Source organism: Rattus norvegicus, chromosome 6 (genome assembly GCF_036323735.1).
Source record: "Rattus norvegicus strain BN/NHsdMcwi chromosome 6, GRCr8, whole genome shotgun sequence".
In the NCBI taxonomy this organism is placed as follows: Eukaryota; Metazoa; Chordata; class Mammalia; order Rodentia; family Muridae; genus Rattus; species Rattus norvegicus.
Window position 1 is genome coordinate 138031980 of NC_086024.1, and position 15535 is coordinate 138047514.

At 57.0% G+C, this 15535-nt stretch overlaps 2 protein-coding genes across 9 annotated transcripts in view; both read left to right on the forward strand.

Annotated features, from left to right (window-relative positions):
- Mta1 (metastasis associated 1) overlaps nt 1–6717 on the forward strand; it is a 38852-nt gene extending 32135 nt beyond the window's left edge. For 2 of the 7 annotated variants that reach the window (XM_039112879.2, XM_063262447.1), the window contains 8 exons: nt 262–413; nt 519–708; nt 841–930; nt 2840–2992; nt 3148–3231; nt 5448–5479; nt 5799–5950; nt 6034–6717. In XM_039112879.2, the coding sequence (XP_038968807.1) occupies nt 262–413; nt 519–708; nt 841–930; nt 2840–2992; nt 3148–3231; nt 5448–5479; nt 5799–5950; nt 6034–6184 (1004 nt within the window). In that variant the 3' untranslated portion in view covers nt 6185–6717. 7 annotated transcript variants of the gene reach the window in all.
- Nucleotides 6718–10195: 3478 nt separating this feature from the next.
- Crip2 (cysteine-rich protein 2) lies at nt 10196–15142 on the forward strand. Of its 2 annotated transcripts, none has more exon segments than NM_022501.1 (7): nt 10196–10294; nt 13290–13442; nt 13676–13816; nt 13889–13957; nt 14040–14134; nt 14460–14517; nt 14603–15141. In NM_022501.1, coding segments are annotated over 7 exon segments (627 nt in total). In that variant the 5' UTR covers nt 10196–10251; the 3' UTR covers nt 14671–15141.
- Nucleotides 15143–15535: the final 393 nt, after the last annotated feature.

Genomic DNA, 15535 nt, shown 5'->3' on the forward strand with positions numbered 1-15535 from the left:
CAGGGCCACGGGAATGCTACTGCGTGGCTGTGGCGCTCAAGGGGCCCCTGAAGCCCCCGTGCCCAAACCCGGAATGACTCACCGTAATGGGGCTGCAGTGGTGGTGGGGTAGTTTGGAAGAGTTCCTCAGGAGTATAAGGTGGACCTACTATGGTCCTGAGCCAGGGGTGGGATGGCTGTGGTGGCGGTGGGGACACTGGGATGCTCTGCACCGTTGGTTCTGCTTAAGAATCCGTCTATTTCCAACTTTGTTGTCCGTAGCCACACAGTCTTACCAGTGGTATTCTTGGGGTCCCCCTAACATGCAGTGTCGCCTCTGCGCATCTTGTTGGACATATTGGAAGAAATATGGTGGCTTGAAAATGCCAACCCGGTTAGATGGAGAGAGGCCGGGACCAAACCGCAATAACATGGTAAGTGGGACACACCATACCTATCTGTCACCTGCTGCATGTCAACCTCAGGTCCTTGGCTTCCAGTCACAGTGCTATATTGGGGCGGTGTGCCCCATTCCACAGAGTCCCCATGGCATCCCAGCTCGGAGCAGTGGGAGCCCCAAGTTTGCCATGAAGACAAGGCAGGCCTTCTACCTGCATACTACCAAGTTGACACGCATTGCCCGGCGCTTGTGCCGTGAGATCCTACGCCCATGGCATGCCGCACGCCACCCCTACATGCCCATCAACAGTGCAGCAATCAAGGCTGAATGTGAGTCTTCTCCTGTTCTCTCTCTTGGGGCTAGCAGGAACCAGACTCAGGCAGGGTATCCAGCTTGGGGTACAGGTAGCCTGGCTCTTGGGGAACATAGGTCTTCATCGTCAGTCCCTTGTCCTCACGCAGGCACAGCACGGCTGCCCGAAGCTTCCCAGAGCCCACTGGTGCTGAAGCAGGTAGTACGGAAGCCCCTGGAGGCTGTGCTCCGGTATCTTGGTAAGCAGGATGGGTGGGACATAGGTTTCTAACTCTCATCCTAGCACCCCATCTAGGACACATGAAGTGATCACTAGGATACACTGTGCCAGGCTCAGGAGTGCCTGTGATCACTAGGATACACTGTGCCAGGCTCAGGAATGCCCGTGATCACTAGGATACACCATGTCAGGCTCAGGAATGCCCGTGATCACTAGGATACACCGTGCCAGGCTCAGGAGTGCCCGTGATCACTAGGATACACCGTGCCAGGCTCAGGAGTGCCCGTGATCACTAGGATACACCGTGCCAGGCTCAGGAATGCCCGTGATCACTAGGATACACTGTGCCAGGCTCAGGAATGCCCGTGATCACCTAGGATACACTGTGCCAGGCTCAGGAATGCCCGTGATCACCTAGGATACACTGTGCCAGGCTCAGGAATGCCCGTGATCACCAGGATACACCGTGCCAGGCTCAGGAATGCCCGTGATCACTAGGATACACTGTGCCAGGCTCAGGAATGCCCATGATCACCTAGGATACACTGTGCCAGGCTCAGGAATGCCCGTGATCACCAGGATACACCGTGCCAGGCTCAGGAATGCCCGTGATCACTAGGATACACCGTGCCAGGCTCAGGAATGCCCGTGATCACTAGGATACACTGTGCCAGGCTCAGGAATGCCCGTGATCACTAGGATACACTGTGCCAGACTTAGGAGTGCCCGTGATCACTAGGATACACCGTGCCAGGCTCAGGAATGCCCGTGATCACCAGGATACACTGTGCCAGGCTCAGGAATGCCCGTGATCACCAGGATACACCGTGCCAGGCTCAGGAATGCCCACGGAGAGCTGTGCTGTTTCCTTCTTCCTCCAGGCCCTGAGTTCCAGACACTCTGATTTTAACTTTCCTGGCATGCCCAGCAGCCCTGTGTCCTGGCTAAAGTTTTTGTTTGAGACAGGGTCTCTCACGTGGCCCTAGCTATCCTGGAACTATGTAAATCAGGCTGGCCTCAAACTGGAGATCCTCCCACCTCTTCTTCCAAAGTGTTGTGACTAGAGGCATGTGCTACCACTGATTTCTGACTAGGGTGTACACTAGGTATAACCTACCAACAAGTCCCTAGGGCAGGGTGGACACCTGCTGCTGCAAACAGGCCTCTCCCCAACATAGCACAGCATTGGAGGCTGCTGTGAGGCCTTGATGGGCAAGGTGCTTCTCTGGCTAGCAGCCGTGCAGGGATTTCTCCTTGCTTGTGTTTGTTTGGGGACTATTAATCTCTGGGCAGTGGCCATTTAGGAATGGCACGTCATGAGGTTGAGCCAGATGCGTGGGGTCACTTGTGTGCAGGGTTTGAGTGGACTTGAGTCGGTCCTCCACCATGGAGTCGACAGCTCCTCTAGAAAGGACATTCCAGAACCATAAGCTAAGTGCGTTCATTGCAGACACAGTGTCTGGCTTTGCTCCCTGGGTCCTGAGCCCCAGAAGCAGCCTCACCCAGGAGGGTGCCAGGATCTGCCTTTTGTGGGCAGGTCCTTGCTCGGGCCAGGCAGGCAGCTCAGTGTCTGGCCAGTAGCCAGCCTTCTGCCATCAGACCTGGTGGCCTGGGTGTGGACGCTGTCTGATGGAGCTGCTGTGTTTATGGGCTGTGTCTGGATCTTGTAAGCTCTTAGCACTTACCCAGCTGTCCTGTCCAAGGCATTGGGCGAGGCTCTACTTGGCTGTCACGCTTCCTGAACATACCCTAGGTAGCCTTCCTGCTCCAGTGCTTTGATCGCTGCTCCAGTGAGCTCTGGTAGCATAGGGACTGCCTCCTTCTAGCCTAATCAATCGATGGGCTCGGGGTAAGAAGGTGTTATTACTGCATGGAAGCTATGGTGCTGCTATTTCTGAACTACACCCTTACCTCTTCCATTCCCACAGAGACTCATCCCCGCCCGCCTAAGCCCGACCCTGTGAAGAGCTCATCCAGTGTGCTCAGCAGTCTGACCCCTGCCAAGTCAGCCCCTGTCATCAACAATGGCTCCCCTACCATCTTGGGCAAGAGGAGCTATGAGCAGCACAATGGGGTAGATGGTGAGTCTGAGCTTAAGGACTGGCCCTGTGAAGAGACCAAGGCAGGTCTGCTGGGAGCTGCAGGGCTGGCCCTCTAAGGAAGTCAGGCCTGAGGGCCAAGGGACTAGGGCTAGCCCTGGAGCTCCACGTGACCCTTATTCAACTGGCTGTCTTAGTTGATGGTGTTTTCTCTCCCTCTCTCTCCTGTTCCTGGGCACTGCCAGGCAACATGAAGAAGCGCCTCTTGATGCCCAGTAGGGGTAAGGCCTGGGGCGGCCGCTGGTGGGGTGCTGTGGCCAAGTCCTGTCGTGATGCCTGTGTGTACTGTCTGCTAGCAGACTGGGCGGTTCAGGGCACGTACAGGGGCAATCCACACAGACCCGGCCACAGCCCATACTTCCTGTAGACTCGTCTCTTGGAGGAGGGCCCAGGAACCCTGGGTCTCTGGCCGTGGCCTGTCTTGGCCTGAGCCATGGGTGGACTGTCCTTGGACGAGGCCCCTGGTGCCCCCACTGCTATCGCGCTGTGACTGCTCGCATGCCTTCAGCCTTGCTTGTAGGGCGGCTAGTGCTACCTGCAATTTTTGTGTGCCCTGCCTGATGGGGACATTAGGGATGGGTTGGTGGCTAAGCTTACATACGGCCCTTGTGTCTGCTGAGGATTAGCTTGGAGTCTGCTGATGGGGTAAGGGTTGTGGGGCACAAACCTGCTCTGGGGATGAGGGATAGCACCAAGTCTGGATGTCAGTGTGGGAAATACTAGCCAGCCAGCATGAGCCTGCTCAGGCCCCTCCCCAGCTATCAAGACAAGAGCCCAGGAGGTAGCAGTGGGCAGTGACTATCTCACATACCTTATTCCCTCAGGATACTCCCTCTCAAGGTTGCTTTGGAAGCTTGCCAGCTGTCAGGTACCCAAGCAGGCATATCCCTTTAGTGTGGCTATGAGACCGGCCATGCTATGTACACCTCAGTCCAGGGGCCCAGGCATGGCCTCCCAGACCTTGCTCTGGTTTCAACAAAGAGCTTTTCATTTTCACTGAACTTTTTTAAAGTCTGTCATGAAGACTTGGGTATAGAATGTAGTAGGAACTCATTGGCCCTGTGCGTGCTCTAGGCAGCTCCCATGTCAGGGGGCGTAGCCACAGAGAAGTGGCTGTTGTGAAATTGTAAAACTAGGCCTCAGTCCTGGAAGTAGCCTAGGAGCCACAGGCTAACAAGTGGTGCGCCTCAGGCCTGGCCTTGCGTAAATAAGCAGGGCACATGGGAACTCTGGGCAAGGTGCTAGCCCCTGGCACCCAGGGCTCTTAACTCACTAACCCCTGCCCCATACTGCCTGCTGCTCTGCCCTGCGGCTTAGCTGCCACGTGCATGCCGCTCACTCTAACCCTGGCCTGTGTCTTCTCTCTCTGCCGCCTCATCCCTCTGGCAGGCACTTACCTGGGTAAGTAGTCCCTGTGACAGGGCTTTGTGTGGGCACAGGGTTGGGGTCCCACTAGGTACTGTGAGCAGGCTGTCCCTGTCTGGGTGCCACAGACCAGGAAACGGTCCCTGGGAGCCAACGAGTTACTAGGGAAAGGCTGGAGCCAGGGTCCTGGAATAGGGCAGGTTGCAGGTAGAGGACATGGGGCAGACTGTTGCTTCTTAGAGACAGGCAGGCTGTAAATCTCACACTTGGGAAACTGAAGCCAGTAGGATCTTGGGTTCCAGGTAGCTGGGATACATGATAAGGCCCTGTCTCAAAATATTTTTTTAAAGAAGAGGGAGCTCTCCGATGAGTGTGTGGAACTTGGTGGATTGTCATGGGTCCAGTGGCATAGCCAGGCATGGTAGAGGAGTCCTGTCTTGTTCCCTGCCTGGGGCCAAGCCATCCAGGGACCTGTTTGGCATACATGCTTACACATGGCAGCAAAGCTGGGGTACAGCGCTTGCTGATGTGGACCGCAGCTGGCACTCCTGCTGGGGTGGGATGCGAGAGCCTCAAGTTTGCCCCTCTGCCTCATTCCAGTGACATCTCAGTGTCTTCTTAGACCCTCAGCCTACGAGTATGCTGCTGTCACCAGAGATCTGTTTCCTACCTAGCATCTGCTGTTAGTGTTTTGAGCAACCAGCAGACAATTGCTGCCCTAAGGATAGAGATGACAGCCTGCAGCTGCTCTCGATGTCCATAGACTTCACCTGTCTGTCATAGCCTGTGTCTGAGGCCTCTGGCCTCCTACCTGGAGCCCAAGTTGCCAAACTGCTGTACCTTCTGTGGCATATACATATATATGTGTGGTCCGTGGGGTTGGCAGGGCTGTGGGCCCACCTGGGCTAGCGAAGAGCATCTTACGGGCCCGTTGTGTGGGCTTTGGTTGGAGGGGTGGCTCATGAGGTACATGCCCACTTCCACTCTCATGGACTTGGAAGTGTTCCCAGTCAGTGTGGATGCTGAATGCCCTTCCCCTGTTCTGGCCTCACTTTGTGTTCTCTTTTATCAGGTCTGGCAAACCATGGACAGACCAGGCACATGGTAAGAATGGGTGACTGGAGACTTGGCATGCTTCTGTATGTGCACACATCCCTCAGGGTGTTGGGGAAGTGGCCCGGGTAGCTCCCACTCCTCACCAGGTACCATGGAGAGCATCTGGGAGCCCTAGCCAGACCTAACAGACAGTGTAGACCCACTGCATTCAGGTCTCTACAGCCCTCCAGGGGCTGCCTACCTGGGCTGTGGGTTAGCTATGGAACCTTGAGGCCTGGCTGCCCATGAGGCTGGGGGTCTTGGGCTGAGGGTTATAAGGTAAGGGCAGGGTACTGTCTTCCTGTGCTCATACATTTGTTTACCACAGGGACCAAGTCGGAATCTCCTGCTCAATGGGAAGTCCTACCCCACCAAAGTGCGCCTAATCCGAGGCGGCTCCCTGCCTCCAGTCAAGCGGCGGCGGATGAACTGGATTGACGCCCCAGATGATGTATTTTACATGGCCACCGAGGAGACCAGGTTGGAGCCTTTCCTGGGACAGGATGGGATGGGAGTCTTCAGCTGCCACCTTCTGGTTTTTACTGGCTTACCTCTTCCCACAGGAAAATCCGAAAGCTGCTCTCATCTTCAGAAACCAAGCGTGCTGCCCGCCGGCCCTACAAGCCTATTGCCCTGCGCCAGAGCCAGGCCCTGCCGCTGCGGCCACCCCCACCTGCACCAGTCAATGATGAGCCCATTGTTATTGAGGACTAGGCGGTCACCCACAGTGGCCTGCCTGGGCCCCTCCATCAGCCCCAGAGTATCCAGTGAGGCCTGCAGAGGCCAAGCGGCCTCCCTCCCCCACCAGACTGCTGCCCACCCCACCCTCTGTTTCCGTAGTGCCCCAACTCCCGCCCTCACATGCAGAGAAACTGCTCCTCTGGTGGACATGCGGGGGAAGAAGTGTGGTCTAACTTATTCCAAGACACCGAGGAGTCTTTTTTAGCTTTGTGTTTACTTTCTGGCTGGAGCAGAGATGAGGAGTGCCCTGGGCCGTGGGCTGCAGGGCTTCTCAGCTGGGGTGGGCTCTAAGGTTTTGTTGTGTTCTGTTGAAGGTGCCATTTTAAATTTTATTTTTATTACTTTTTTGTAGATGAACTTGAGCTCTGTAACTTACACCTGGAATGTTAGGATTGGTGCAGCCAGCAGCGGCCAAGCTGCCTGGCAGGGTTGGTCCCTTGTCTTTTCAAGTAATTTTCATATTAAACAAAAACAAAGAAAAAAATCTCATAAAAAGGAAAACCCCAGCAAGCCCTTCTGTGTCTTTTGTTCCTAGTCCCCCTCCTGGTTTAGGGGTCCCACCCTGCTCTAATACCCAGAATACCCAGGGCATCCCTTGGCTGATACACGGCCAGGCCCAGAAGGATGGGCAGTAGCCACAGGCTAGGGTCAGCCCAGTGCTGGGGTCTTACTCGGGCTGGCGGAGTGTACCACTCTGAGACCTGTTCCTGCAGGCCTTTGGCCCAGTGCCTGCTGCCCTTCCGAGAGGGTCTGGCCACCGAGGGCTACTTTAGATGAAGTTGTGCTGACAGTGTCTCACACAACACAAGGAGAGCCAGCCTCCCTGAGGTCCGGCAACTTCTCTCTAGCAGGGTTTTCTACCTGGGCTGGCTTGACGCAGACTGGTAAGGTCCAGGCCCACGCCCCCACCGCCCATGCCCAGCAGAACCCCCTCCCCCTGTGCCCAGCAGACCCTGTGCCCAGCTGTCAGGCTCGCCGCACTGCGCCGCCCTGGCAGGTGTCCTTTTCTCAAGAATTTGCTCACATTTCTGCCCAGAAATCCTATCTGTGCCTGCGCCTGCCCTTGCAGGCCTGGAGACAGGTGCGGGCGGGCCTGGCCAGCTACCGGCGGGAGGTGGGCGGGCGGTGGGCGGGCTCCGCAGACCATCATCCCTCAGGCTGGCCAAGAGAAGGGTCACAGACCCTTCTGGGAACAGTGGAGTCTTTCGTCCCCTGCCTCCCGCCTCTGCCTTACCCAGGTGCCTGTGATGTGTGAGAATCTCAGACGGGATTAAAATAGAAACCATTTATGCCCCCACTTGGGATAAAGATAAGGGGTATCTTGGATCCCCGGAGGGAGCTTGTGATGGGGCCTTATCGGGGACAGGCCAGGTGTCTGGGACAGTGTGATGACATATGCCCTACTCATGTCCCTAGGGTCGTTGGGTTTCTCCCAGTTGATCTGGCCTCTACCTTGTCCTCTGCTCCTCAAGGACTCTCCAGGCTTGAAGGGCCTCCTGTGAGTCCTGCTCCCATCTGGGAGTCTGCAGGGAGCTTGGCTCTAGCGAGGTGCACATGAGGCCCCTTCTGACCTAGTTCCCTCAGCTCCCCTCAGCCACAGGTCATTTCCCAAAGGCTGAGCCCGAGTACTGAGACTTCATTTGTAAGTGGGCTCCAGTACCCTGTGTGTCTTGGGCCATGTGTCTACCTTGGCTGATTGGACATCAAAGCCAAGGTGAAGAATGGGAAGCTGACATAGACCGGTGGCTTATGGGCCCAGGAAAGTAATCTACTCTACCCTGAAGCCTTTCAATGAGGAAAACGACTAGGACGGGTGCTGGCTTGAAGACCTGTCCTAGACTCGGTTTGCCTACCTGCCCAGGATATAGCTCAGAGCCTTCATTCCGGGCTCTGCCATACCTAGCCATGGGTTCCCTTCCAGTAGATGTGTGGCCCTGCCCTAGGTGACCGAGCACATGAAGATAGAACTCCAAGGTATTTCTTACCTTACTGGGGCCCTAGAGAAGACTGCTGCTGACCTGCCCCACACCACACCATCTACCATATGCATAGATGAGAGAGCCCACTAAGGGATGATCAGCTTGGGGGCCAAGACCCAGATGAGTCCGTCCTAGCTATAAAAGAAGGGACCCTGTCCAAAAGGCACTGTGGAAGCCTCTACCTACCTCTTCCCTTGGCTGGTGTGTCCAAATGTGCCTGCCCCTGTGATCCTGTTACTGCCCTTCTGCCCTCCACAGCCTTGGGAGTGGAGGCCAAGGCTACTGTTTGTCATCGACCCATGTGACTTCCCGCTGGGCTCACACAGTCCCGTAGCCCTCCTTGATTGTCCAGGGACCCAGCAGAGTGGGTCGGACAAAAGCTGCAATTAAGCCCTCTTACCGGGCCCTTCTCTGACCCCTTCTCTCCCTGGGCATCTAGCCAGTATCTCCTGTCATTCTTTTGTGGCTACCCACTGGCCTACTCCTACCTACTCTTTCATTAGGGCTGGGCACCCTTGAGGCCTTTCCAGAAGACTAGCTGTGCCTAGCCCAGTCAGCCCTGTCTTTCACTGCAAATATTAGTGGTGGGGTGGTCAAGCAGGCTGGTACCCAGGGTCCACAGGATTCCTAAGGTGGGAAGCTGGAGAGGGCACAATAATGAAGGCTTGGGTTGGAAGTCGTAGGACACCCATGAATTAATTCAGCCTGAACAGGAACCTCGCTATGAATGGTCTGTCCAGGAAGGCTTCCTTACTGGCCTCTCACCTTGGCTGGCATGTGTCCACAGGTGCCAGGGGGAGCTGGTCTGGCTGGTCAGTCAGGCTTGGAGGGGGCGGCACATGTTTCTGGGCTGTTGTCACCATGGAAATGGCAGTTACTGCAGGATATGTGTGCAACGGAAGGGCCACCACATGGAGCCAGAATAGTAGGCCGTGGATCGCCAATATGCCTGGCACCTGGGACCACTTGGCTCCCAGTGTATGGGCTGGACAGAGAAATGAAATATGGGTGTCCAGCACAGCATTGAGGAAACTTGGGTGGAGTATCTTGGAGTCAGCTGCCCAACCTGGGACGGATCAACAGAGTTTGGGACTTGTAGGGTGTTTGTTTCTCAGGCCCAGTGCCCAGGTTGGGTCAGGAGGCTCAAAGGAGAGGCCTGTGGTTCCATGGGAGTTGGTGGACGGCAAGCAAGCTCTTAGCGGGAAGGAAAATGGGAGGGGTCTATTCTGAGGACAAGGTGGGAGACCCTGTCTGGGAAGCAGGATTTCTGGCTCTGTTGCTCTACAGAATGCATTGGGGCCAGAATTCTGGGAGTCAGAGACCCTAGTCTGAGGAAGAGCTGCTGCCAGCAGCCTCACAGAAGGGTTTATTAGCCCACAACACGAGGCGGAGGAAATTCTCAGGTACCCAATTCCTCCAAGGATAGAAGTGCCTTAGAGGCCAGTGCACCTGCGGCCCTTTCAGAGCCTGCTCTGGCTGACTCCACTCCTCCCCCACTCATCCCAGTGGTTTCTTAAGCTGTTTTTGGAATTGGTGGCGCTTACAAGTGAGCCAGCCTCGCCCGCCCCTCCTTCAGCACCACAGACAGGACCGCGGCGCCCCGCCCGGAATCCGATGCTTCGTGCTTCTGTGCAGCGAGGCCGTTGCTATAGAAACGAAGCAACAAAGGGAGGCGGCGCCGGGAGGCGGGAATGGCGGGGGGCGTCCCGCGGTCTTCTCATGCCCCCTCCTACCACGAGCAGGCCCGGGCCTCAAGACCTAGAGCTGGGGATCCCAAGTCCGCTCTCCAGCTAGAGATCACAATGTGGACATGGAATCCTCGGGCGATCCCTGTGGACGCCACCCCACTCCGGAGTAGGGGGCGCTAGGCCGAGCCCTTCCGACCCTGGCAGGTGCGCCCCGCCTGCAGCGCGCCCAGCTGCTGGCGTCCCGGGGGCGGGCTCCTGAAGCCCCGCCCAGGTCTCGGAGCCAATCCACCTCCGGGGGCGGGCGGGGCAGGCGCGGGCGGCGGCGCAGAGAGGAGCGCGGGTGGAGGGCGCGGACCGACCGAGCGCACCGACCATGGCCTCCAAGTGTCCCAAGTGTGACAAGACCGTGTACTTCGGTGAGTATCCACCCGCCGTCCGCCTTCTCCTCTAGGCCCCTGTCTGACAGCCACACCCCGTAATGTACAGGGATGGGGTGCGCAGCCACGGTCTTGGGATGCGCGATCGGTAGCTAAGCTCGCCACGCTGCTTTCGCGGGTGCGGCCCGAGGCTCGAAGGTAGTGCTGCGCGGGGCGAGGGAGGCCACCTGAGATCCTGGAGAGGCGGGTGGCGTCGGGTGGGTTCGGAAGCGCTCGGTAAGCACTGGGCGAGGTACGCAAAGTCCTGGGTCGGCCGGGGCTAGGAGCGCCCTCCTGGCCACCCTCTTGTTCAGCTTATCGCCCTTCTTCAGCGCCGCTCTTCGGGGCGGGATCCAATGAGGTCCGACGCCCCGAGACAGGTTCGTTGAGATCCCCGGGGTCCGGGCATCTCCTCCTCACCCTGTGGCTGCCTCCCAGCCTGCACATGGACCCACTAGTGTGACCGGGAGTAGCGAGTGACCCCAGTGCTAACTTCGACCTCTGCCCAGGCCTCTGGACCAGGTCTGGGATTCCGGATTCAGTCCAAGCGGGGGCGACCTTGGCTTCTGCCTCTAACGTGCTCCAGCTTGCTCCCTTTCTTGGCCATTTGCCTCGGCAGTTTCACCCGGGGTGGGGCACCGGTGACACGTCTTCCTCCGTGAGCTTGAGAATGCACTGGGTGACTAGGACCCTGGCCTCTTGGAGGTCAAGGCCATCAGGGGAGGAGGTTATGGTATGCAGGAATGTTTGATTGGTTCCTGTTTAAGGTAGCCCCTGAAGGCAGTCACCTTTATCAAGCCTCCCCTAGTCCCTGATCTGCTAACCTCCCGGGGGCTTTGCTCCTAGTTGAGCAACTTTGTCAGAGTGTCAGAGTAGCAGTATAGCTGCCTCTGAAAGACTCAGGACTAGAATAGAGGAAGACAGGGGCCTGGAAAACAAAACAAAACAAAACAGAATCTCTTCTGCTTTTCCCAGAACAGTAGTCAGTGTCCAGGTCAGTGAACTTCTTCAGTTGACGGGAGTAGAGGAGAGGAGAGGCCACTTTTGTTTGTTTCCAGAGTGGAGGGAACGGATTTGGCTTGGAGTTCTGGGTGGCCTGGAGCCAGGGGTTTCCTGTTGCCTCCTGGAGGGGACAGATTGCCTGACTTCAGTCCTTTTCCTACGGAGAGATGTCTAACAAGCCCCCGAGTGAGGACGGTCCTTGGGGCCGTTCTGTATGACTTTGCCCCAGACCAGGCCAGCTCTGGACTCTCTGGGGCCTTAGCCAACAGGCACCCGGAAAAAGCACTCTGCCTGCTTGGGCGCCTCTGGCTCTCAGCAGAAAACAAAGGCTCCTCAGAGTGGCTGGCTTCTGTTCTGTGGGGAGGCCATGGGGGTCCAAAATAATGCCCTTCTGCCTAGCTAGTCTGTGCCCTAGCAGCCCACTTCCGAGTGTACTCCAGGCCCAAGGGACCCCCGGGGTGCTATGAGTCTGATTTTCTTCCAGAACACAATGCCAGGTAGGGAGAGCATTTCCTTCCAAGCGATTAGACCCAATCAATGCTGTATTCCCGATTTGGTTTGGTAATGGGGCCATCGACCCAACCAGTGGGTCTGAGGGTCAGCTCCCTGCCCCAACATGGCCCACATCCCAGAGCTGGCTAGAACAGAGTGGTTTTGGCAGCTCTGAGCTGCAGCTGCCACAGCCCCTGATGGTGGCTATCCCAACAACCTCCTTATCACTGTCCTGAGAGAGAGTGCCAGACAGGCATGGGAGCCAAGCCATCTTTCCTCCCAGGTGGCCCCTGCCTGTTCGGGCTCAGACCTAGCAAGGTTCTGGCTCACCTGTGTCTTAGCATCACAGAGGAAACTAAGCAGTGCTGTTGGGGGCAAGGGTCTGGGGGTTCCCGGAGAACACCTGTCCTGACCGTGCCCAGCAACCGTGCAGAGAGCCTGGCTTAGCTGCAAGGAGGATCCAGGCTTGCTGCCCAGCGCGGGGAGGCGGGGGGAGGGGGCTCTCAGAGTAGGCTGTGCTCCTTGGTGTTTGCCAAGGTTGTCCAGAGGAGGCATGGCCCCAGAGGGACCAGTGGGCCGCTCTTGAGAAAGGCAGGCTGGAGAGCTAGCTAGCTGTTTCTGTTATCCTCAGAGTGGAAAGCCAGAGCCAAGCAAGCATAACACCCCTCCCTCCTCCCCCGCCACTCTGGCCTGGCCCCTTCCCTTTGGAATTCCGGCTCTGCTCTCGGCTCAGGCCCTTCTTCCTGCCCACTTCTCCACCCTTTTCCTGCCTTACTCCCTTGGGGAGGCCCAGGCTTCCGTCCATTGGGATGTGGCTTAGCAGTCATTGCCCTGGCCATGGCGGGGTGGGGTCCACAACCCTCAGCTGCTGGTCGCAAACCTTTGGCGCCAAACTGGCAGCTGGAGGCAGTGGGTGGAGGGAGAGACCTCAGGGCTTAGGATGAGGAAACCAAATAGGGATCTTTCCTGGTGGTCCTGCGGCCGTGTTCCCTCACCTGGTGCTGAAGATCAAGGGCTTTTCTCTTGGCGGTGGGACTCTGCCTGGCTCTGTGGGGAGGGAGAGAGGTGTGAGGAGACCACCGTGGGGGTGAGGCAGGGATTTTGAGGAACAAGGTATAAATAGGTACGTTGAGCAGACACGGAGGGGTTAAACCTAGTGCATGGGCTGGGACTGCTTCAGGGGATGAGCAAGGACAAAAGGGCTCCAGGATGGCTGAGGGAGCCTCTGTCAACAGTAGCCTAATCTCGGAGTCACCATGGGTGGGGTGAGAGTGCAGCTTGATGTCTGCCAGGAGGTGTGAAATGTAGGGATATGGGCCTGGAAACTTATGGGCTGCAAGAAGACTGAAAGCATGTTCTCTGACCTCCCCTTCCTCTTCCTCCCCCTCCTCTTCCTTCCCCTCTTCCCCCCTCCTCTTCCTCTTCTCCCTCCTCTTCCTCCTCTTCCTCTTCCTCTTCCTCTTCCTCCTCTTCCTCCTCCTTCTCCCCCTCCTTCCTACAGCCGAGAAGGTGAGCTCCCTGGGCAAGGACTGGCACAAGTTCTGCCTCAAGTGTGAGCGCTGCAACAAGACACTGACGCCTGGCGGCCATGCTGAGCATGATGGGAAACCCTTCTGCCACAAGCCCTGTTATGCCACACTGTTTGGACCCAAAGGTAAGCAGGGTCCCAGACAGGCCTCAGATGATCTGGGACAGCTCCTGTGTATGCCGGGTGGGGGTAGGCTGGGGAGGGTCGGGAGTGGGGAGTGAGTAGGTTCCATCTGCCCTTTCCTTCCCTCTCCTTCTCTGTGACCCTCCTACCCTGAAAGCCTTGGGAGAAGTTCTGTGTGAGATGGGTGGGGGTCAAGGCCTCCAACCACTAGTCTCCTAACACGCCTGCATCTACAGGCGTGAATATCGGGGGCGCTGGTTCCTACATCTACGAGAAGCCTCCGACGGAGGCCCCTCAGGTCACTGGCCCCATCGAGGTCCCTGTGGTACGAACTGAAGAGCGGAAGACCAGCGGGCCGCCCAAGGGTCCCAGCAAAGGTGGGATAGGCTCTGGGTGGGGCTTGGATATGGGTAGCCAAGATCCACCCTGACCCAATTTCACCTCTCCAGCCTCTAGTGTCACCACGTTCACTGGGGAGCCCAACATGTGCCCTCGATGCAACAAGAGAGTGTACTTCGGTAAGTGACTACCCAGCCCCCTGACTCGAGGGACCCTGTGCCTCGGAGTTGGGGTTACCACCACCCTTCTCCTCCCTCTCAGCTGAGAAGGTGACCTCCCTGGGCAAGGACTGGCACCGACCCTGCCTGCGCTGTGAGCGCTGCTCCAAGACACTGACCCCAGGCGGGCATGCTGAGGTAAGGGGTGCAGTTGGGGTGTAGGAGTCAAATGGAGCTCTAGGAGGGTACGGGAAGGAAGAGTGTGCTGGAGTAAGGATTCTGGAATTCTGCCACTGGGAGGCTCCTTGAGTTGGGGTTGCCCTAGGCTAGGTGTACTGCCCTCTCTGGCCACTAGAGGGCAGATCTGCGGATACTCCCAGGGGCTCTGCTATTCCCAGCGAAAGTGAAGACTCCCTAGGAATCCTCAGGGAGCAGGCTACCACGTGATGAAGGTCTCAGGTATCTGGGGGAGTGAAGGAAGGGAGGGGGTCCGTGCTCAGCACTCTCTCTGCACTGCCCACAGCATGATGGCCAACCCTACTGCCACAAGCCCTGCTATGGAATACTCTTTGGACCCAAAGGTGAGTAGAGGAAGCAAGGACCCCTTTCCCTCCCCCACAGCCCTGTTGGTTCCGGCTCAGCCACCCCAGCCACTCTTCTCCACAGGAGTGAATACTGGTGCTGTGGGCAGCTACATCTACGACAAGGACCCGGAAGGCACAGTTCAGCCTTAGATCTGCAGATGCTGCCCCTCGCGGTCCCCTATTTGACCCTGAGGGAGAGTGACCTGCTGCCTAGTCCTGCCTCAGTGTGTCTCGCCTGCAATTCCAGCACCTAAGTGATGGAGGAGAAAGCCCAGCTAGTCCTAGAATTTCAGCTCCCTTGGTCACCTTGGCATGTCCTATGTTGCCCGTGGTTTACTTTCTGTCTGTGTGTCTCCATAGCACCATGGGTCCTGTGTCCCCATGTCCCTGATAACTCTCCAAGGTGGCTGTCCTATGATATCCCTTTGCCCACACTCGCCCGCCAGTATTATTTATGCTCTGCTTGCCGGTGATGGGCATGAGCTAGCTCACAGCATTCCCGGGGTGACGGCACCCCAGCAAGGAGCCCTTTGCTGGTTCCCACACTACTCCCTACTTACCCTCACATGGTTCACAGCTATGGAGATTTGCTGTCAATAAATAGTTTGGTTTAAAGATTGCAGGACCTAGTGTCGTGTGTTTGTGTGTGTGTGGAGGGGTGTAAACCCAAGACTGTGTCCCTTTCTCTCTCCACAGACATCCCCTTGCACCCCTGAGCCCAGTATTGATAGGGATGTAGTCCATAAGCATTTCCGAACTGGGGAGGCTGATTTAGGCATCAGTGCCAACACTGACATATGTGGGAAGCAGGGAGGGGCTGCACTGGGCAGAGGTGAGATGATGGATGGAGCAGTGGAGGGGGGGATCCTTTGAGGACACAGCTCTGAAGCAATGTAGAAGTGAGGTTTATACCTGTGACAAGCATGGGGGGAACACCTCACAGGTGTTCCTGTGAAAAGCAGGAACCATGGAATGAGGCCTGGAGATGGTGGAAACTAAAGTGCAGGACAGCCTA